The 22,505-nt window shown below is 38.4% G+C and overlaps 3 protein-coding genes across 9 annotated transcripts; 2 read left to right on the forward strand and 1 right to left on the reverse strand.

Annotated features, from left to right (window-relative positions):
• Positions 1-63: 63 nt before the first annotated feature.
• Positions 64-4,295, reverse strand: Ints7 (Integrator complex subunit 7). The gene is made up of 13 exons (XM_076820541.1): positions 4,051-4,295; positions 3,489-3,808; positions 3,179-3,403; positions 2,855-3,104; positions 2,705-2,778; positions 2,487-2,632; positions 2,061-2,406; positions 1,723-1,982; positions 1,444-1,644; positions 1,266-1,359; positions 1,075-1,178; positions 504-999; positions 64-427 (listed from the first exon to the last, which is right to left on the reverse strand). The coding sequence occupies exons 1-13, from the start codon at positions 4,139-4,141 to the stop codon at positions 149-151; spliced, it is 2,886 nt and encodes a 961-aa protein (XP_076676656.1). The 5' UTR covers positions 4,142-4,295; the 3' UTR covers positions 64-148.
• A 139-nt stretch (positions 4,296-4,434) lies between these two features.
• Cdc37 (cell division cycle protein 37) lies at positions 4,435-10,311 on the forward strand. Of its 5 annotated transcripts, none has more exons than XR_013086450.1 (8): positions 4,435-4,573; positions 4,649-4,738; positions 5,003-5,136; positions 5,235-5,679; positions 5,762-6,067; positions 6,148-6,361; positions 6,547-6,600; positions 7,135-10,311. XR_013086450.1 is itself a non-coding variant. In XM_076820546.1 (7 exons), exons 2-6 carry the CDS (start codon positions 4,706-4,708, stop codon positions 6,343-6,345), a joined length of 1,116 nt encoding a protein of 371 aa, XP_076676661.1. In that variant the 5' UTR covers positions 4,435-4,573; positions 4,649-4,705; the 3' UTR covers positions 6,346-6,361; positions 6,547-6,885. The 5 variants fall into 5 exon arrangements, 3 of the variants coding, with proteins under 3 accessions (XP_076676661.1, XP_076676659.1, XP_076676660.1); XR_013086451.1 differs by having other exon boundaries at positions 7,178-10,311; XM_076820546.1 differs by lacking the exon at positions 7,135-10,311 and having other exon boundaries at positions 6,547-6,885.
• On the forward strand, positions 8,375-22,332 carry Chd1 (chromodomain-helicase-DNA-binding protein 1). Of its 3 annotated transcripts, none has more exons than XM_076820537.1 (21): positions 8,375-8,514; positions 11,113-11,213; positions 12,141-12,422; positions 13,530-13,718; positions 13,793-13,962; positions 14,041-14,677; positions 14,784-14,991; positions 15,081-15,358; positions 15,510-16,236; positions 16,358-16,603; positions 16,693-16,860; positions 16,936-17,062; positions 17,140-17,297; positions 17,374-17,732; positions 17,803-18,034; positions 18,277-18,396; positions 18,473-18,700; positions 18,784-19,110; positions 19,198-19,688; positions 19,755-19,868; positions 19,924-22,332. In XM_076820537.1, exons 1-21 carry the CDS (start codon positions 8,497-8,499, stop codon positions 20,141-20,143), a joined length of 5,400 nt encoding a protein of 1,799 aa, XP_076676652.1. In that variant the 5' UTR covers positions 8,375-8,496; the 3' UTR covers positions 20,144-22,332. The 3 variants fall into 3 exon arrangements, with proteins under 3 accessions (XP_076676652.1, XP_076676653.1, XP_076676655.1); XM_076820538.1 differs by having other exon boundaries at positions 19,936-22,332; XM_076820540.1 differs by lacking the exon at positions 12,141-12,422.
• Positions 22,333-22,505: the final 173 nt, after the last annotated feature.

Raw genomic sequence — 22,505 nt, forward strand, 5'->3', positions numbered from 1 at the left:
AACGCTACGCGGCGGGATTCGAGGAGAACGGGCAGAGAGCAAGATTCGCCGCGATCACGTCGATTAGAACAGGAACAATATTTTATTCTACCCTTCGAGTACAAACTATGTATGAGAGTAGAAAAGAAATTTAGACGCAGTCTTCGTTTCACGGTAGCTTCCTCTTCGCGGGCTCCTCGTGCACCCTGACCTGGAGCGTGGAGCGCGGGCCACACTTCCACACGTTGCCCTCCTTGTCGAGTATACTAGCGCTCGCTGTCACCTGGTACTGCCCGCCACCTGAGTTGGCGTTGTTGCTCACGCTGGCGGTGCTACTGGAGCACGCGGTTGCTCCCGATCCAGAGTTCCCCAACGAAAGCAGGAACTCGCAGGCGAAGAAGTCGCGGTGCGGCGTGACAGTCTGCTGCAGCTCGTTCGCGTTGGAATCCTGTTGGCAAAGGTAGCTTCGTGAGCAAACGCGTGCGAAGGGTGCGTGAACTCGCGAGGAACGTTGAGCCCCGTACCTTCTGGTCCGAATTGATCTTTGACGGGGGCGTGGTAGAAATCGAAATGCAAACAGCGGCGACAGAACGGTACAAGGAATCGCGCCGGCCATGTCGCAGTACACCCTCGACCTTCAACGCCAGCTGACTACCCTGGGGAACGGACACTGGCTCCCCGAGAACACGGGGCTGCGGGGACACCGACAGCTTCACGCTGGTCGCTTGCAGCGCTTGGAAATAGTATCGAGGTAACGGCAGTCTCATCTTCCTTCCCGCCAGTAACATCACTTGCGAGATCAAGCAGTTCATTCGCGAGTGACTGATCGCCCCAGCTTTGTTCTCGCCTATCCAGGTCGGTGCCAGGCGACGTAGCTCCGTGCAGCAACGCGCCAACTGACGCATCTCCACCGTATCTCCGAAATCGAAGTTTACCTCGCTCTGGTGGTACGTGCCGATCCCTGAGCCGCCGCACACTCGTTCAACGCTGCTCGCCAGCAGCCGACACATCTCTTGCAATCTGCGTACGGTGAGTAAAGGCCGCGTATGTTGGATTTAGAAATTAGCAAGTTCCATGTACTTTGTTAAAGGATACGCTCTTATATTCGCCAATGAACCTGGGTCAGCGTCGAATGCTGATTGGTAAAGCTTCTGATAATTCTCCGCGCAATTCTTCAGCTCTTGGGCCGATTTTCTTAACTAGTAGGGACACGCTGTGTTTTAGTAATATTTCGTAACGGGCTGATAGTGTTTGGAATGTGAGAATTGTTAGAAGAATTGAGACACCTGGTTAGTGACACGTCCGTATCGCTGAAGATCATCTTTCGTCGTAAGGACTACTGTAACTGCGATAGCCGGTGATGGAGCCGTGCACAGAGATCTAAAGCACGGTGACATTTACAAGTGTATTCTTAAAGAACTGTGTTTATATAGCTTGATAGCATAAATGCAGTTCCTGAGATACCTGCATGAATGTAAAAGTTGAACGATAGCTTGGAGAAATTCACAACGCAGCTTTGAATATTCGCTGGCAAATTGTAAACTTCGCAATGGCGTGCTAGCGGCTTTCAGTGACGCGCACGCACTCGCGTAACGCGCGATCGCTCCGTTCAACTTCTCTACAATCTGCACTCGAGCTATGCTCTCCGTTTCTTCCGTTTTTTCCCTGTTCAAGTAAGTACATTTTGAGAAATGCAAGTATATTCGCGAGAAAGGTAATGAATCAGTGATACGTTTCACTAACATTAGATAACTCTCAGCTTTTGTAACTAGTTCCAAACCGGACAGCCAGAAATGTAGCTGCTCCGACGCGACTGTTTCTTTTAAGCTTCTGAATATTTGTGTTGCTATCGTGTGATGTCCGTATCTCGCGGCACTACGAGCGATTCGATATTTAGACCAACCATCCACAGTTTTAATAACATCTTCCACTGCTTCCAAGCATTCTGCGTTCCACTCGTACCCTCCGGCTACCATTTGAAAAAGTAGCGTGCACAGCATCACCTTTAAAAAGAATTTTCCGCTTCTTTTAACCGATAACACTTGAAGCGACGGTTACTGCGTCCCTTTTGCAATCTCTACCTTTGCGTGCACGTGTAAAGTTTGTTTAAGCTTTAACAGTATGTCGGGTAGAAGTGGGAGTAGAGTGTTTTCTCCTAAACTCCCAATAGCACCTAGGGCTTCGCACAAAGCTACCGCGTGCTTCTCGCTCTGCCCACCTTCTGTATTAGCATTGAAAAGTGTACTACCGATCGCGTCGACAAATACTGAACAGTGGGTGGGTTGTGCCCGACACAATTTCACCGTCGAACGCAAGCATACTTTTAACTGGCGTAGGTACTTATCATCCAGAGCTAGTAACACAATTAAAGATTCGAGGCAAGATACAACATCCTGTATTCCATAGGCTGGTAAACCTTCTTCATAGCTAGAAGTGGAAAATTAATACTTTAAGTGTGTATCTTCTAGCTTATGCTTCCCAGGGAGGATATATCATTAAGTGCATACCAATAACACGCAACTCTGGCTAAAATCGTGATTGCTTTTACAGCGACAAAAGGATCAGCGGAGTAACAAGCACTCAAGCACAATGATAAAAGAGGATTCCCTTCTTCTCTGTTTGCATCACACGTTACCGCACTCTGGCTAAGTACCTAGATCAAATTATTTCAGGAATGTACAAACGAGTTCCTACAGGCATAAAAATTTTATAAGTAATTAGTAACCTCGATCACATCTAACGTTCGAATAAGGAGATCTTTATTTCCAGCACCGTCTTGCAGAAGCGTCGTAGTACTCTCTAAAAAAATAGATATATTATATTGTTGGATATATCCCTTTATTATCATGCAAAAATATGTACTCGTCGCATTTACCTATCAAATTATCAAGAGCACCCTGTGGCCACAGATGTGCCCCTCTTCTTGCTAAAGTATGCAATAGATGTAAGGCATGACATTTTATAGGCAATCTCGGATCGTCTTGTAAATAGCGTAATAGAAGCGCAACTTGTTGCGGAATGTCGATCAACGTTGCAGAAGCTAATGTGCTCAGGGCGCTCAATGTAACTCTGACAAATTCAATTGCTGGATAACTAGCAAGTAGCTCCATACATAGCTCGTTTACCTTTAATAAATGTACATTCATTAATGACACCCTGATAGCCTGAATGGATATAAATCTATAGAAACTTTACCCACCATTGAAGCTGTAAAAGTATCATGGTGCATGTATTGTAAAATAGGTATAAGCTGTAATTTCATCGATGCCGGAGTAGCTTGACCTCTGATCATGTCAGATATTTTGCTGCACATGGAAACAGCAAATAGTTTCGATTGAGCAGCAAACATTCGCGCTGCATATATCGCTGCTTCGACTTCAACCGAATCATGAGAGTCTAACGATCTTCGTATACTATGATGAACCTTTACGAATTATTTAATTCTTGAGCATGGAGTCCACATATATCATGGAATATAAATTAGAAGAATTAGGACATTTATTCGTCACCTGTTGCCTTTCTGGGATAATACCAGCTACGCTGCCCAACGTGCGCAAAGTCAAAGCCCTAGCAACTGGATCGTTAGAATGTATGACGCTGTAAATACGTCTCACAAATTCATCGACATTCAAGATTTTGTCTAGATGCTTCTCGCTTTGCTGGCATACTCTGAGGACCCAGACACGCAAGAAGTTACTGCCGGTACGAAAAACTTCTGCTAGCTTCAACAAGGAAGAATTTATCAATATGGGGAATGGATATTTCTCGAATAATCGAGGGAATCGCACTATAGCTTCGCATTGCTCCCCGATCTTTGTGGAGCGTAAACCTAAAAAAATGTCAGTCGTCAATACATCTTCGAAAGATAGAATTCGAGGAAATGTATACCTCAAATATAATGTGGATTAATCAGCATCGAAACTTAATGGAATCGCATATAGTATCGTACACATACGTTTAACAAGTTCTTTATTTTACTGTTTACATACATATGCATTGAAACTCCAGTACAATATTTCGCAGATATTATAAAAGTGTCGGTACAAGGTTAGTTGAGGAATATAAACACACCTTTATCTAATTCTATGAGAGCAGTATTTGCATCTTGTTCTGGTTCACCAAGTCCGGTGTCATTGAATGCATTCATTCGCATCCCAATCATTCTCCTTAATGTATAAAATACATTGAAGAAAAATGAAAATTATTTCCGACAAGCGTCAACTACTTGCTTACAATCTATATACAAACACATCAAACGCTACGTTCATTATGAATGAGTTACATGTGCAGGGCTATAGTGCGCGCTGCATAGACTATAGTACGAGCGACAATATATAAAAAAAAAAGTGTAAAGTAAAGCTGCAAAGTATAAATAACTTGCGATACGATACGTTGACATATAACATAATTCTTTCTCATAGAAGTATTCGATAAAACTCTACGGTTTCGTGATTAAATAATGATTTGCATTTTTGTTTCATCCAAACTGGTACTACGTTCACTCTTCGCCTGGGAGTGACGCATTTTCGAACGGCTATTCTCGCACGAGGATAAGCACTACATTCACGTCAGTGCAGTTGACAATTAAACTTCGGTAAGTGTGAATGTCGCAGCTTTGCTTCAACCAAAGTAAAGAAACAAACACTATATTTAAGTTGCATTTTTAAAGGGAGCAATTGAAGAGAAACATATTATCGAGGAGGAGTTATATTTAACCGGCCGAACAATGGTGGACTATAGCAAATGGAAAGATATTGAAGTAAGAACCTTAGTTTTGGCCCAGTATGCTTGTGGAATATTCTGGAGTGATAGCAAAAATATCAACGATCCTTTCGATTTGTACTTTTAAGGAAACATCAAATTTCTTGCAAAACTTTTCTTCGTGCATGTTTGATGATAAATCGCAAAAATGAGTACCCTGTTTTTTTTTTAAATATAAGATTGCTACACTGATGTAAATTTACTTATCTAAATTTAAATTCTGGTTATTAAACATGTATATGTTAATGTTTGTTTTCGTCAGATTTCAGACGACGAGGACGATACTCATCCAAACATCGATACACCGTCGCTATTTAGATGGCGTCATCAAGCAAGGGTGGAACGGATGGAAGAGCGAAAGAGGGAACAGGAGGAACACAAGAGGAAAAAAGCAGAGTGCGTTTATAAGTTTTATTGTATTTCGTTGAAAGTGAATAAAGGAATCATATTGATTTCTATATCGCCTTTACAAATTGAAAAATCTGTATTTTCAGAATATTGCAAAAATTAAATGAGACCAAGGAGAAACTCGCGAAATTAGAAGTTGGTGAGAAAGATGTGACTGACGTGACTGCATTAAATGAAGTTGTGCATGCTCTTGAGGAAGAGGAGAAGAAAATTGAAGAGAAAGAAGATGAGATGAAGAAGAAGGAAAAGTTAACACCTTGGAATGTGGATACCATTGGTCAAGATGGTTTTACAAAAACTGTGATCAATACGAGGCCACCTCGCAAGGATGACGACACTGGCTTGTCGGACGAAGAAAAAGAGAAGAAGATGAAGCAATTTGTTAAAGAGAACGAGAAGAAATTAAAAGAATTTGGTATGTTGAGAAAGTACGAAGATAGTAAGAAGTACTTGTCCGAGAATCCTCAGTTGGTGTGCGACAATACAGCAAATTATTTAGTGATTTGGTGCATTAGCCTGGAAATGGAGGACGTAAGCATACATTTAAATGATCGTGTTAAATACAGTTAATCGTTGCCTGCACTTATATTAATTCTTGTGTTTTCAATACTAGAAACATGATTTGATGGAACATGTTGCCCATCAGTGCATATGTATGCAATATATTTTGGAGCTGTCGAAACAATTGGATGTTGATCCAAGGGCATGCGTGAGTTCGGTTTTCACTCGTATTCAATTGGCTGAAGTAGAATATAAAAACTCGTTCGAGTATGAGCTCAGGGCATTTAAAGAGAGAATACGTAAAAGAGCTGCTGAAAAGGTAGCAGATGCCGTGAAAGAAGCTGAAGAAGAAGACAGGAAAGCACGTCTTGGCCCAGGTGGCCTTGACCCAGTCGAAGTGTTCGAAAGTCTTCCAGAAGTAAAAATTAATTCACTGTATATGTATTTACTTATCCATCTTTGAATGCAATGATTACAGTTTCGATGTATCATTTTCAGCCACTAAAAAAATGTTTCCTGTCGCAAGATATTCCGTTGCTGCACGAAACAATAGCAACAATGCCACGAGAAGAAGTATCTTATCACATGAAGCGATGCGTTGATAGCGGTCTTTGGTTACCCGATGCAAAAGCTGCGGAGAAAAAGGAGGAAGAGGAGTCCTTAGAGGAGGCAGAAGAACAACCCGATCTTGTATAACGCGACTTTGTAAATTGTATGTGTTGACATTCAGTACCCATTTATGCGAGTATCCTTTAGTACCGTAAATATGTTAAAATAAAATATTGTCGCCCGGCAATGAAACATGAAATTCTTACCTTTGTTTGCTTTTTATTATGGTTATTGTACCGCTGTGTTTACTTCAAGACTGAACTACCGTATAATTTCAATCTGTTATAGAAAGTGTGAATAGAAGAGATATTGTTGATCGGCACAGAACAATTATGTAGCGAGGTATGACGTATTTCACTCTATTACATCGTATTAAGGATTCCAGATTTACTTACTAATACAAACGTTTGCACATAATGATATTTGTATGGATACGCTAAGTGATATGTGTAAAGCACATGTATATGTATATAAGCTTGTTCTGTTGTGTATGCATTACACTTTATATCTTTTTCTCGGCGTTATTTCATATATATATATGTATACATTGAACATTGTAGGCAGATCAAAGTTATAATGTAAATGAAGAAAATATATTAAATTTCTTAGCAGATACTTGGAACAAGATATATGCGCTTTAAATACGACGTTAATCCACTTTTAGAACCTAGTCCTCAAAATTAATCCTCACACTGTTTACAGTGATTTTAAATTAACAAGAAAAATCTAATAGTTGCACGAAATTTTCAATTCCAATTCATCGAATCCATCAGAGATGTATAGTTTCCGGTAGCTTTAATAAGAAGTAGTTATAATGTTGCATGTATGTGCCCCTTTTTCTTTCGTTTCTTCTGATATCTTAATATTCTGTTGCAGGCACATACAATTGTCTAATTTGTTTTACGCGCCTGCCGTACAGGAATAGATCGATGTGCGATATGGCGAGAAGTCGATGTTCGACCGGAAGCTCTAAATAATCGTATATCGAAGTGACGGGCCTTCCTTCCTTTTCCGGTACGACGTGCCACGGGTGTTTGGGTAATATTTTTCGTCTTTCATTCTCGTCATAATACGTTAGTTCCATCGCCTGCGGAAACGCAAGCTGGTTTTCATTGGACCGGGTAAAACCATCTGCTTTATTAGAAGTCATTTTTTTTGCGTTTAAAGTATTTGATATTCCGTTGTTTCGATTCAACCGATTTTGTCATTTGTCTCTGCCCAATTTAATGGATAACATCAGCTTTTTAGACATCTATCTTGCTTCATACAAAAAAAGCTATACACTCTGCATGGTGACATAATTAACGTTCGTATAGTCATGCGCTTCCAATACACTTTCAACATATCATGTAAACGTAGGCTGTGTGCTTAAATTGTGATAAATGAGATCAAGCCTTCTGAGCTCGAAACATTTATGCTGCGCAATTACGGTTTTTACGGGCATCCTCGCGAATCAAATTCTATGATGCTACGATTGCAATGTTCCGAAGTGTAGCTTCAGGTGAATAATTGAATGAATTTTATCGTATGACTCATTTCACCGTACATTTCAAGGTATAGTTCGGTTAAAGTCAGTAGAAAACATTAATATCGCAAGGTGTGAAATGCACGTCGAAACGAGCATTGTCACACGATCCGCTCGATCGCCGTAATTGCGCAGATACAGAGCTATCGGGAAACCATCGCCAGGCATTCTGGGTAAAATTTCCGTGAGTAATCAAAATGGCTGTCGTACAACGATTTCCGTTTTACGAATGCATTTTCACGCAGTCCACTGAAACGTCGTTTTTAGCTGAGTTCCGTCGGTAAAGTCGAGGAGCATAAATCTGTATTTGCCAGTGAAACGTATATTTTCCATATCTTTTGCATCACGCGCATAAAAAATTGTAATTTATATCGCGTTTTACAGGGCGTTCGGTAATAATGGTGGATGTAGACGAAGGACGGGGAGGGAGGAACGCGTGCGCGCGCGCGAATTGCATGATGGGACGGCGGTTGGGGGACGGTCGGGGAGGGCGAAAGAACGAGTCGAGTTCACAAAATGGCGGCCAAGCTCAGGCCCGTGACCATATAGTACGTGAAAATTCGATAATTTTGCACGATGTCGCGACTCTATACATCAATAGTCGTTTAATATTGCGAAGACGTGTACACGCGGTAGTTTAATTATTAAATTAACGTGGATTTGTGCGTGGTGCGTGTATTATCGAGATATCGGTGCGACGCGCAGACGGGACGATGCAGGTGAGTGGTCGGGTTCGAGAATTTGTTTAATTTTTACCACTTCTCGGATTTTTTAAACGATAATTGATTGTTTCTGTTGCCAATGCGAGCGTCAATGTTTGTTTAAACATGGATTTGCGCGATATAGCCGCGGTGTTGTTTGGAGTAGGGAAAAATCACATTGTCACATGCGTTTCAGTGAGCTGCCACTACGAAAATGCTCGTAAAAATGAAAAAAATCATTGTAATTTTGTGTAAAAGGTTTCTGCGTGTAGGGCGGGGCTCTGCTGGCCTTAAGAGCCCAGGGACTTGTCTCTGGTAAATCACAATTTTTCACAACTTTGCATAGTTTCCAGCCTCTTAATAACCTATAAGTTTGTTTACATTCATTCAATCTGACATTTATCAGTTAAAATATCGTTGTTCCACCCTAATTTTCGTTAAAAACCATTCCTTGTATCCTCCTTCACCTTGGACCTATGCTTAAACAAAATTTTGAAATGGACCCATTTTTGCAAATTAAGCCCAAAGATTATGATGCACATTCTCTGCATTATAGTTGAGACTGTGCAGCACAATCACCTGCAAAATCTACAGGAATTAAACGTTTTTCATTTCAGAAATACTGGATTTACTCAAGGTTCTTTCCTTTAAAAGGATGTAAAGCTTTTGTCTAATATTTCAATAATTTTTTTTCATAGGAATCAGGTTTGATTCTGTGACTGTTCTCTTCAGATTTCATAAAACTTTGCTGTGTAGGCAATGCAATAGATCATCCATTCATTTTGCATTTATAAACAACAGAAGGATGATACATTTATGGTTTTCGGTGTAATTTTTTTAATAGTATTCTGTGAAAACTAATTGCAAAACTTAAAGAACACGCTTGGTGCAAGCAGATAGCCGTATTTCTAGCAAGATTTTTGTCAGAACATCGAGGTTTGATGCATAAAATAACAGAAAAAATTCTTTTGCTTTATCCTTCTTTAATATATTCTTCGGGATAACGGAAGCTTCAGTATTTTATAACGCATAATGCACCTTTTGAAAGTAAACTTTGAGAATTTTGAAACTGGGGATATGCCCATTTAATTCTGTAAATAGCCCATTCCCAAATTGTTGCTATGGTAATAAACTTAACGCTACAATATTGCATCTCGTCTATGGGAGATAGTTTCTTTAAAATCTGTTGGTTCTTAGATTATACAAAGTATAGTTATCGCATACTTATCACATACAAAGATATATCTTCGATGCAACTATAATAATCGTTGGTAGTACATTCAATATAGTATAATATACATCTAAAGATAACTGTTTTAACTAATTTTCTTACACTAGTACCCAGTAATAGCATACAGCGAGATGTTAGATAGTAATAATTTTCTATGAGTCAAAAATATATTCTTGGGACATCTGTTGAAGAGACTGTAATCTTCCGGCTATTAGGAATCTTGTTACAGCAGTTTAACTTACAAACGAATCTACTTGCGACGCGTAACAAAGCCCTTCTTCTCAGACATTGTGTTTCGCACAATAGATATGTACATTGTTTTCTTCACCATAAAATTGGGGCTATTTATCTTTTCGGAGCCCTTGATAAGCAAAATATCTACATTTAAGCGTCAACAAAGCATTATTCTAATCTGAAATGAATATTTCTGTAATAGCCAACATGAAATTATTGTGAATAAGTTCTTTCACGTGAATTAATACTATATGATCTTGCAGTGTATGAAAGAAACAAATGTAAACTATAAGTTCAGTCAAGTCATGTTCACGATGTACTTGCTGAATTGTTCAATAAATGTATAAAGTATTAACAGTGAATTATATTATTCTTTTAAGATACCCATTATACCAATTAACCAAATATTGTGCTGGTTATTTACAGGGAACGGCTGTATGTACCTTGTGTTAACCAGTAATAGGAAATTGAGCAGAACCTTTGAGGTCTAATAGTTTGAGATAGCTACATGCACAAGAAGCATTTCAATGAACAAGATTTCCAGTACAATAGTCCCGCACAGTTTAATGTTAAGAGGAGACTATCAAAGTTTCTGCATCAATGAACTTATTCTTCTCATATTCCTTTTTATAGGTGTACTGCCAATAAGTACATTCTTCTTTAACGTATCAAACTGTTCAATGCATATTACCATGGATATTTAAAAGTATATTCTCCTTAAGTGTACATGATTATGATGAAAGAATGTAAAGTCCAACATTAGCAAATTTAATGCCTCGGTAAAGCATATCCATGGGGTGCATTGGAAAGCTTGAAAGCTTGAAAGCTGAGGATTCTTGATCACAAAATGGTGGACAAGAATTATAAAATGGAGGATGGCTCTTAATATTGATAGATGGCACTGCTATTTTTTTATGTAACTTGTATTTTCTGTACCGTATCAAAGTACCGAGGGTATTTTGAGCACAAGATGCATTATTATATAATGTTTATGTTAAGAATATAATACAGCAGAGATTCAGAGAAACAAAGAATAAAACTTAAATGAATTTTTATGCATACATTAATGAGCGAGAACTATTCCAAACAACACGTCGCGACTTAAGTATACCAGGAGATTTAATTGATGCTAGATTGGTCTGATTGAATTACAGAAAACAGAGTCTGAGTCTGGTAAGGAATCAGGATCTGATTCTGAAAATGAAAGTAAGAGCGATAGCTCTTCTTCGGGAAGCAATACAGGATCTGGTTCAGGGTCGGAAAGGTGGGTATTGGAACTATTTTCTTCAATCCCCTCGACTTCAGAAAGTCTGATACATAACGGAGAATTGATGTTCCTTTATGTTTGTACATTCTTATGTACTATATTTTCATATAATTCTAATGTAGCATTAATATAGATGAGCAGTATATGGATTTAATTTCTCCTCTTGTTTTATTCCTTTATAGAGTATTACATAATTCCTCCTAGTCTGCTAGAGCTAATAATAGCATGGGCACTCAATCATTAATGGTAACATATATGATACCTATCCCTTTTATATAATGTATTGGACTTTCTGAGGCATATGGGGTGTTTTCAAGATTGGTATCACCTGACTTTGTGTATTGCTATAGCTTTATATAGCATTAACATTGCTTTGATAATCTTGCTAATTTAATGTATCCCTTGAAGTTTTTTGTAAGCACAATCTTCAGATTTCTGTTATTCATGCAATAGTATCTGTTTCCTTGTATCTTGAAACGATTCGAGCACTAGGTAAGCTAGTATTCTGCTTTTAATCATTTCACTTACTACAGAAGTTGCCCCATTAAATGGATAGTGTATGTTAACTTAGATAAGACAAAAACACAAAACAGGTATTTTCACTTGGTACTTGACGATATCCAGAAACTAATGTTTAAATGTATCTATATCCAATTTGTTAATGCACATGGATAAAGTGAAATTACGCATCTTGTTTTAACATCCTAGATCGTTATACAATAAATGAAAGGGAAGAAAATGATGAATTATCAGTTCAGGGAATGGTTGATAAGAATTCATCTATTAGAATTGAATAGAATATTATGTTTTAAGTTAGGAACACTTGGTAGTAGCGATTCTTTCTGTTGAACATTTTGAAGCGCAATATTATACAGTGTATTAACAAGATTGGTGAAATAAAACGTTGCCTGGCTGCTAACGCAGTGACTCTAGCTCGTCGAGTGGTTCCGGGTCTGGATCAGGTTCTGATTCTGACAAATCAGAGAAGTCGGATGCACCTGCACAAAGTGATAGCTTCCAGAACAAAAGTTCAAATCACAGCACAGACACAAAAGTTAGGCTTAAGAATGAGTCTAGTCGCGAATGGGATGAGAATCCCGACATATATGGCATCAGGAGATCCGGGCGTTCTAGGAAAGAGCCCGAAAGGCTTGCGACACAGCGTGAAAGTGATAGCGATAGTCGCAAGAAATTTAAGAAAAAAAGGTAAGTAACTGTGGAAACACAATCAAGTAATTATCAGAGAATCAAGTTACAAACTTTGTGGCCCTATCAGTTATATCTTGTAGATTGAATAGATGTTACACGCAACAGGCATCGGGGTTTAAATGTATTTTTACACTTCTTAATAGTACTTACAATGTAAAGTGGCTTATAGGCTTTATTATATACGTACAAAAAGTAAATGTAAGAAGTGAAGGTAGTTTTCTATACTTGATATATAGCAAAATGATGATTTATAGTATGACTTATAAATACAATAAAATTTGGAGTAATGAGGATAAAGATATCTGTAATACACTTTAGTCTTTGTAATATTTAAGAAAGTAAGATCAAGTATATTGAATATCGATGCTACACCTTGCACATTTTATTTAGTAGGTTTGCACTATGCTTCTGTGTTATACTTTATGTACGCAGCACTCTGTATTGCATACGATCTGTATTAATGTGCTTGTATATTTTGTACCAGTTTCGTTTATGATACATATTATTTGCAAAGCCTACTCTATAGTTTCTTGTATCGTAGCAATTTGAGTTGTTTTTCTACCTTGTTTGATTGTGAATTAATAATCGTATTTTAAGTGAATTATTACATTATATCATGTAATATCTGTCTGACATACATTTAACGTTGTTCCTTGTATATTCTTAAACTTACCTTATGTACCATTTACGTATATTGTGTTTATCAGAATATTTATATCATATCTTCTACTTGAATTGGCTTTAAATTATACGCATGCGGAGAACATAGTTGTGAAATGGAAATTTCATTTTATTATCAGTAAGTTGTAAGCAGAGATTGTTGTAACCAGAAAAAGGAGCAGTACCGTTACTATTGTTTTATTGAAGTTTTCCTTAGTTACTTCTGTCATTCTTTATTTAATCATTAATATTCGCCAGAGGATATTCTTACATTATGCATGTAATTTTAGTTAATTGCACAATGACTTAGTTAGTACTTATGATAGGGAGACATAAGAGGAAATATTTTGAAACATTACTGATGTACTTTATTCAATTACTATTACAATGTAACTTGTGCAGAACATACTTCTGCAATTTTTTGTATTTCTTGTCTTTTTATAGTTCACACAACTCGTGGAACTCTGAAAGTTCGGATTCTGAATCCGATGATATTGAAAGCAGGAGACCGCCACCTAGTAAATCACTAAATAGACGTGCAGCACAGAAGGCGAAGGAAAAAGCCAGGACAAGAAAGAAACAGATTTCAGAATCATCTGAAAATTCCTCTTTCGACAGTGATGACAACAGAAGGTAACGTCGCTCTTTTATGTTAGAAAATATATGCCAATGCATTGAATGTTGTATCATAAATTCGTATGCTACAGGCAAGTTACTAGAAGAACAGGCACAGCCGTTAGTTATAAAGAGGAGAGCGAAGAAAGAACTGACAGCGAAGATCTGGTGGAAGTTGACGAAGGTAGTACTGCGACCGCAGAACCCGATAATGCGGAAACAATTGAACGAATTTTGGCACAAAGGGTTGGTAAAAAAGGAGGTCGGTGTTCAAGAAGACTATAAGTCAGACATTCATACATAGTTACTCGCATATATGTTATAATGTGTCTTCCTTCAGTTACGGGGAATGTTACAACGATATATGCCGTCGAAGAAAATGGAGACCTCAACCCAGAAGATTTATCTAATGAAGAAGTTGAAATTCAGTATTCGATTAAATGGAAAGGATGGTCTCACATACATAATACGTGGGAGTCGGAGGAATCTTTGAAAGCACAAAAAGTAAAAGGATTGAAGAAATTAGATAATTTTATTAAGCGAGAACGAGAGATTCAGCAGTGGAGGGATTACGCTGGCCCTGAGGATATAGACTACTTTGAGTGTCAATTAGAACTGCAGCAGGATCTTCTGAAAAGCTATAATAATGTCGAACGAATCATCGCTGAGTATAATAAGCCTGACTCGGCTCATCCAGATTACTATTGTAAGTGGGAAAGTTTACCGTATGCTGAAGCTACTTGGGAAGATGGAGCATTAATTGTCAAGAAGTGGCCAAAAGAAATAAAAGAATTTCGCGACAGAGAAGATTCGAAAAGAACGCCTAGTAAACATTGCAAAGTTCTTAAATCGAGACCCAAGTTTCATCAATTAAAAGGTCAACCAGAGTATATGGGGCAGGGACGAGATCTCACCCTTAGAGACTACCAAATGGATGGTTTGAATTGGATGATCCATTCTTGGTGCAAAGAAAATAGGTACGCCATCGCCTTTAATAGACCGGAGTTGCGTTTGGTGCCATAACTTACGAGTGTTATATATTGTCTGGTTACTTTATACTCTAACGATGTTATTTATTTACAGCGTTATTTTAGCCGATGAAATGGGTCTTGGTAAAACAATACAGACCATATGCTTCCTTTATTACTTGTTCCATACGCACCAGCTCCACGGGCCATTTTTATTAGTAGTTCCTCTTTCAACAATGACTTCCTGGCAAAGAGAAATGTCACAGTGGGCACCAGACATGAATTTCGTCACGTATTTGGGTGATGTTACTTCCCGTAATGTTGTACGTACTATTCTATCGTATCAGCGAATCGATCGATTATACACATGTATGTCGCGTACATTTATTACATTTTATAACCGTTCTTTCAGATTAGAGAGTATGAATGGTGTTATAGTTCAAAGAGATTAAAGTTTAATGCCATACTAACGACGTATGAAATAGTACTTAAAGATAAAGCATTTCTGGGTGCCTTAAATTGGGCCGTGTTGTTAGTAGACGAAGCGCACCGATTGAAGAACGACGATTCCCTTTTATACAAAGCGCTCGCCGAATTTCATACAAATCACCGCCTTCTAATAACTGGTACTCCATTACAAAACAGCTTAAAAGAATTATGGGCCTTACTACACTTCATAATGCCTACTAAGTTAGTTAATTTTATATAAATATTATCGTCCATTATACGTCGCGCATAGAATCAATACCGAGAGAAGTTGTAAGACGAGCATTTCATGTTGCTGTCGCGTTCTTCCGATATACATCATTTGTGTTTCTAATAACATTCTCTCCTCCCGTAGATTTAATTCGTGGGAAGAATTCGAGAAGGAGCACGATAACGCGGCTCAAAAGGGATATTCAAAGTTGCACAAACAGCTGGAACCCTTTATCTTACGGCGCGTCAAAAAGGATGTGGAAAAGTCATTGCCCGCTAAGGTTGAACAGATCCTGCGAGTAGAAATGACATCTTTGCAAAAGCAGTACTACAAATGGATATTGACTAAGAATTACAATGCATTACGGAAAGGCGTTAAAGGTTCGACTATGACGTTCCTAAACATTGTTATCGAGTTAAAGAAGTGTTGCAATCACGCCTTCCTCACGAAACCCACTGACTGCGAAAGAAGGGACACCACCGAGGACTATTTGCAACAAATAATTCGCGGCTCTGGCAAATTGGTGCTTCTCGATAAATTGTTGGTGAGATTGCGTGAAACCGGTCATAGGGTACTAATATTCAGCCAAATGGTCAGAATGTTGGACATTCTCGGTGAATATCTGCAAAAGAGACATTTTCCATTCCAAAGATTAGACGGGAGCATAAAAGGGGAATTACGAAAGCAGGCGTTGGATCATTTTAATGCAGATGGATCGCCAGATTTTTGTTTTTTATTATCAACAAGGGCAGGTGGCCTTGGTATTAATCTGGCCACTGCCGACACAGTTATTATTTTTGACTCGGACTGGAATCCGCAAAACGATTTGCAGGCGCAAGCTAGAGCGCATCGTATTGGGCAAAAGAACCAGGTATTCGTTGCTTTATAATATCACGTTACTTTTAATTCATTGAATAACTTATTACATATATTCTATATAAATTAAAGTAATTTAAATGCAACGTAAGACTAATTCTCTACGTTCTGCGCAGGTAAACATTTACCGATTGGTGACGAAAAATTCAGTGGAGGAGGAAATAGTGGAGAGGGCGAAACAGAAAATGGTTCTCGACCATCTTGTAATCCAACGGATGGATACAACTGGTCGAACAGTATTAGACAAGAAAAGTGCAGGGACCAATAATAACCCATTCAATAAAGAGGATCTGAACGCTATTTTAAAATTCGGTGCTGAAGATTTATTTAAGGACGAAGAAGACGGAGACGAGGAGCCAACTGTAATTTTTCTATTGATTTTAAACGGTTCTGAATGAAATCTGTTTAAATAGACGAAGAAACTGAGATTTTATTGTTTCTATGTAATTAGTGCGACATTGACGAGATTTTGAGGAGAGCGGAAACGAGAGACGAAGGACCTTCAACAGTGGGAGATGAATTGTTGTCGGCATTTAAAGTAGCTAGTTTCGCTGCCTTCGAGGAAGAATCTGAGCCTATCAATCAACCAAACGACAATGACGACGAAAGTAAAGATTGGGTAAGTTTCATTCACTTGTCGCATACAAAAAAAAAAATATCTCACCTGTTTCATGCATTATTGGATTTATTTCAGGCGGAAATTATCCCAGAAAATTTCAGGAAAAAGGTCGAGGAGGAAGAAAAGTCGAAAGAGATGGAAGACCTGTACTTGCCGCCGAGAAGTCGAAAGACGTTGCAGCAGATTAATCAAAGTGGGGAAGGTATGCTGTGCCACGGATTATTTTTAATCGTTTCGTAGAGTTGATCGTGTAGTTTGAAGTTTTCTTTTAATATGAAGGAAGGGCTAAGAAAAGAAAGAAGGCGTCTCCTGACGATAGCGACGAAGTCGATGAATCTGGAAGCGAAGCTGAAGGGAGCGATGATGAGCGTCCTAAGAAGAGAGGTAGACCGAGGGTGACACCGCGAGAAAATATAAAGAGCTTTACTGATGCAGAAGTATGTGAGAGTTTTGTTACACTTTAGTAGCGAATTCAGACAGATTAACACAAATGCGATTTCTTTTAACGCGTAGATACGAAGATTTGTTAAAAGCTATAAGAAATTCCCTGCGCCATTGAAACGGCTGGACGATATCGCGGCGGATGCCGAGTTGCAGGAGAAGCCGATGTCGGAATTACGTTTCTTAGGAGATCTGTTGAGGAGTCGATGCGAAGCTTGTCTGTCTGAGTTCGAGAGTACCGCGAAGGAAAATAAGGGCGACGAAGAGGGCAAGGGCCCTGGTCGTAAAAGAGGCCGAGGTCCTACATTTAAAATCGGTGGTGTTATGGTTAATGCGAAATCTTTCTCCACTGCTGTAAAGGAGCTTGAACCCTTAGAACAAGCTTTGCCAACGGAATCTGAGCAACGGGCCAATTGGCATCTCGACATCAAGTAAGTATTTCCTATAGCTAGCAATCGACTGTATGTATTCGATGTAATTCATTGCTAATCACTATTATAGATTAAAACCCGCGAACTTTGATTGCGACTGGAACTCCGAGGATGATGCTAGATTATTAAGGGGCATATATCAGCATGGTATGGGCTCATGGGAAGCAATAAAAATGGATAACACTTTAAAGCTTGGTGACAAAATTCTCCCAAATAGTAAGCTCCAATTAAAGAAGATAAACGCTCGCGCCGAATACCTCTTAAAAGTACTGAAGAAACAAATCGATACCAAACTAGGAGTGGTAAGGAAATATTTCACTTCAACAGTATCCCTACAAAGAAACCTCCTTTATATATTTGCTCTATCCTAACAGGGTTACGTCTTTATCCCACAATCAGAATATCCATTTAAGGTAATTTCCACGTCCCCAATTGTCCTTCCTAATCTTCACGTAGAATTGTAGTACATGCTCTGTCCTATTACGTACCGTAAACGTCTATTATGACTTTTATATTTGTATAACGTGTATATTTCTAATCGTAGCCGAAAGTAAGAAAACCAAGGAAACCAAAGGAAGTAAAGACTGCGATTACGAAAGAAATTATAGAGGAAAACGATAGTTCGGGAGACGAAAGTGGTAAAACAAAGACCAAAGTTGAGAAGGTAAATTGAATATTTATTTAAAGAATATCCAGGTGAGAAGGAATATTTGAATTTTTTAATATTTATTTCACGAAAGCTTCCTATAAAGAAAGAAGAGGAGGTTGTTGTGAAGAAGGAAATTAAAGAAGAAGTTGAAGATGTGCCCGAAGAGAAGAAGAAGGAGAAGAAAACTAAAAAGGAGAAAAAGGAGAATAAAAAGGCTAAAAAGGCCAAACAAGCTGCCGGTCCCATGCATTTCACTGCTAACAATGAACCGAGAGCTCTAGACGTTCTCGGAGATCTCGATCCTTCTATATTTAACGAGGTTCTTGTTAATTGCTTCTATTATTCCATCGCCCATATTAAACACGAAAGGTAAATCATATTTTCGTATCTTTTGTTCTACAGTGTAAAGAAAAAATGAGACCAGTAAAGAAGGCGCTCAAAGCTTTAGATAGGCCTGATCAATCTTTGAGCGAGGTAGAGCAAGTCGCCCATACAAGACAGTGTCTTGTTCAAATTGGAAATCAAATTAACACTTGCCTCGAAGAGTACAGGGACCCCGAACAAATAAAAGAATGGAGGAGCAATTTATGGTATTTCGTGTCTAAATTCACAGAGTTCGACGCGAAGAAGCTTTACAAGCTGTACAAGCATGCCACGAAAAAGGGAGGCGACAGCAACACAAGTGCCACGTCGAGTCCAGAAAAGAAGGAGGAATCGAGTAACGCCAAGGTATTTTAGAGCTCCTCTTTTCATTCTTCTTTTCAGGCTACTTCCGGCATCGCGTCAGAGAACTTATCGAAACATTATCTTTTATAGAAGCATACAGATAAAACTCACGAGAAACATATCGATAAACAACAAATAGAGACTAGTAAAGATAGTAGGTTACAAAAACGTAGGGTGGATGACATGGAAGAGAATTCTAATAGCGGCACACCAAATAAAAAGCATTTCTCGGCACTATCTGCTGTGAGCAGTATCAGTAATACGTCCGCAGTTACTATCGGTGCTATTACAATTACTCCTATCACGTCGACACCAAATTCTACGTCGAGTACCACTAACAGCGTGGATACGCCGCGGCACAAAGAGAAGGAGTCGAAACACAAAGATGTAAAAAGGGACAGGGAGCGTGACAGGGAGAGAGACAGAGCGCACACTGATAGGAGTATGGACAGGATGAGCGGTGGGAAAGATGAGAGGATAAGAAGAGACAGCGGCGGTTACAGCATAAGTGGACATTATAGTGGCAGCAGAGACGACGACCATTGGTTGTCCCGTGATGGAAGAGACATTCGGGATGGAAGGTATACCTCTATACGCATAAACAATGTCCAGCCCCATACATTTTAATGCAACTCGACAATTTATAGATTCGGAGACCACAAACGTGATCGTTTCGATTCTTACGGGCGTATGTCCAGTGGCTACCACCGAGATAGAGAAAGAGAACGCGATCGCGGCATGCACATGAACGATAAAAGAAGGTATGTTATTGGTAGACCTTTAGTGAAAATAAATTTCATAAAAATTGGTGTTCAGTGACTATTACAGATATCCATCGGGACCACCGAGTTACGGGTACGGTCCAGGCGGTTACGGGGGCGGTGGCGGCGGTGGTTATCCTCCGTCCGATATCCCGCCGAGTCATTTTAGAGGTCGGGGCTATCCAGGGGAGGGTTACCCCAGCGACTGGCGGCCGAACAAAGATTATAGGCGAGATTATGATAGAAGACCTCCTCCGCCAAATGCTAATTCCTAGTGCTCCTTCCTTGCCACCGTTCTCGAATGTGTCGTTGAACGGCTGTAAGTCCGTCGGAGCCTTGTGTTTTACCTGACTGAGCACTGTACATTATGCTCGCTTAAACATGGCTATACGCTAAATTCTTTACACAGTTTACTCTGTGATTTAGTACCACTCGTGACTTGTACCTATGTATAAAAAAATCTATTCCAATGCTTACTTAATATGCAAATAATTCTACCATGATTGAACGATCTTTTTAAGGAGAGGTTACGCAGCGATAACGAATCGACGCATATTATTAGCGTAGAATTAATGATACTTTTTTTTTCTTTTCTTTTCTTTTACACGAGATCGGGTTTCTTGCAAGACAGTGATATTGAATTTTTAAGTTTGTATTCATAATATTTTGTCACACGGTGAGGAATTATACTCGCGTATTCGAATCCGTTTTATTACAGTGCAATTATTAGCAAGATTTGTCTGATAATCAACTATAATCAAATTAAGGTTTCTATTTTTTTCTTAGTGTATTTTACTACGTACAACGTTGAAATTCGTCATTTGAAATTGTACGCCTTCCTAAATCGCATGTAAAATATTTTGCATTTTCGATACTGATCATGTACGTTCGATAGGTATTTAGAGCTTGTATACATTTAGTCGATATTCCTGACTATAATATGTTTCAAACATGTCTTCAAATATTTACGATTGATTTGTAGCTTCAATGATTTACCTAACACTGATCAATATCTTATTGCACTGCGATAGATACTAAGTCATCAGCGGTTTACTTAATACAATGGTGTCTGTAAAATTGTACAAATTAGTCGACATTATATAAATTTTTCTATCAGCCGAAGCTCCACAAAAGAAAGACAACCTTACATCGGAAAAGAAATATTGGTGTGGTAGTATGTATCTCTTCGTCGTGGTCGATGGTACAGCCGCAGTGTACATGATCCACACTGTCTCGATACATATGTATTTATTGTAAAATTAGAAGCGAAATGACAAATATGATATTTGACAGCAGATGATCACATTCTCGAAGAAAAAATGAACAAAAGGAGGAGACGTATAATATTAACTTTCTTCTCTTTTATAGGAATTTATACTTTCGCGATTGAAAGAGGTAGACGAGAATTCTATTTTTGCGTTCGTTCTTTCAAAGTATCATAGTTTTGTATCCTATCCGAGAACAGATGTGAGATATTGTAAATATTATATAGTATAAGGCCGATAGTTATATTCGATGTATATTTAACTCTGGAGTTACTGGGATTAGTATTCTGCTTTCTTGTAGAAAGGAATAAACAAAAAAGACTAGCTCCCTCAGTTTTGCTTCAGTTAAGAACGATTGAATATAACTATAATATAGTAATTAGAGCAGAAGGTATGAGTTTTTAATTATCCAAACGATCAATATCTCTGAGAGAGTATTAAAATATTTCTCTATTAAGTCGTAAATTAAGGTAAGGATTTGTAAAGCGCATAAGTTTCTGCGAGAACTTTGTATTTTGTCGTTTATCTATTTAGGATGCTGCAAGCGATACCGATTGCGCTATATTTCCGTAACAAACACATCTGCGAATTTTATATATCCCGTGAGAGTAATGAAAGTGGTAAGCTTTTTGTATTTACACAGTAATTATTATCTTTTTTCTCTCTTTCTCAAACCTAAAATCATAGTTACGCGACGAGTTATTTCGCGAGATAGCGTCACTTTACTTTTCATCGTCCGAAAATTTATTTCTTGCATAAGAACAATATGCCTTTATTGGGCTGTAAAAACAAGATGGGCGGGGACAGGGGGGAAAAAAGGAAAAATTATTTTGTAGATTATTTTATTCATAAGAAGCGAATTAATCAATATAGTAAAACAGTTTTACAATTTTTAGCGTGCATTTCTGTAAATAATAGGATATTGTGATGAATATCATCTGGCCAGGACAGGACAATTACGTGCGGACTACGTTATCCATACTTTTTGTGTCTTACGCGCATACTTACGGAGAAAAAAAGGTACATTGAAATCACACCCACAATAGAAATCTGCTAGCTTAGGTTTTTAATTGCAAAGTGATATTCTAAACAGTGAGCTATTTATAATTTATTACTAGCCTATTACAGACCGTGAGTAATAAAACAGGAGTATGTTGTAAATATAAAAGAATGAAATAAATGATGTAGTAAAAAAAATACTTCAATATCGTATGATTTAACAACTTTACATGCTTTATTACTTTCGAAGATGTATTTAATATTTTAATCGTATCCCAAGCATTCGCCTGAGAAACCGCGGATAATGAGTCACCGATTTAATTGCTCACACTATATAGAACTGTTTCTCATATTCATGTCACGGACGCAAGCA

The sequence above is a fragment of the Andrena cerasifolii genome, chromosome 9, assembly GCF_050908995.1.
Source record: "Andrena cerasifolii isolate SP2316 chromosome 9, iyAndCera1_principal, whole genome shotgun sequence".
NCBI classification, from domain to species: Eukaryota; Metazoa; Arthropoda; class Insecta; order Hymenoptera; family Andrenidae; genus Andrena; species Andrena cerasifolii.

What these genes read in the sequence shown, in the direction of transcription:
- Ints7 (XM_076820541.1), bottom strand. Translation starts at nt 4,141, where the DNA reads ATGATTGGGATGCGAATGAATGCATTCAATGACACCGGACTTGGTGAA. An exon ending in GCCAGAGTTGCGTGTTATTG is followed by an intron (nt 2,407 to 2,486) that starts GTATGCACTTAA and finishes TTCCACTTCTAG; the next exon opens with CTATGAAGAAGGTTTACCAG. An exon ending in ACGGACGTGTCACTAACCAG is followed by an intron (nt 1,179 to 1,265) that starts GTGTCTCAATTC and finishes TGTCCCTACTAG; the next exon opens with TTAAGAAAATCGGCCCAAGA.
- Cdc37 (XM_076820544.1), top strand. Translation starts at nt 4,706, where the DNA reads ATGGTGGACTATAGCAAATGGAAAGATATTGAA. An exon ending in TTAGCCTGGAAATGGAGGAC is followed by an intron (nt 5,680 to 5,761) that starts GTAAGCATACAT and finishes TTTCAATACTAG; the next exon opens with AAACATGATTTGATGGAACA. An exon ending in TGTTCGAAAGTCTTCCAGAA is followed by an intron (nt 6,068 to 6,147) that starts GTAAAAATTAAT and finishes TATCATTTTCAG; the next exon opens with CCACTAAAAAAATGTTTCCT.
- Chd1 (XM_076820537.1), top strand. An exon ending in AGAGACATTCGGGATGGAAG is followed by an intron (nt 19,689 to 19,754) that starts GTATACCTCTAT and finishes GACAATTTATAG; the next exon opens with ATTCGGAGACCACAAACGTG. An exon ending in CACATGAACGATAAAAGAAG is followed by an intron (nt 19,869 to 19,923) that starts GTATGTTATTGG and finishes ATTGGTGTTCAG; the next exon opens with TGACTATTACAGATATCCAT.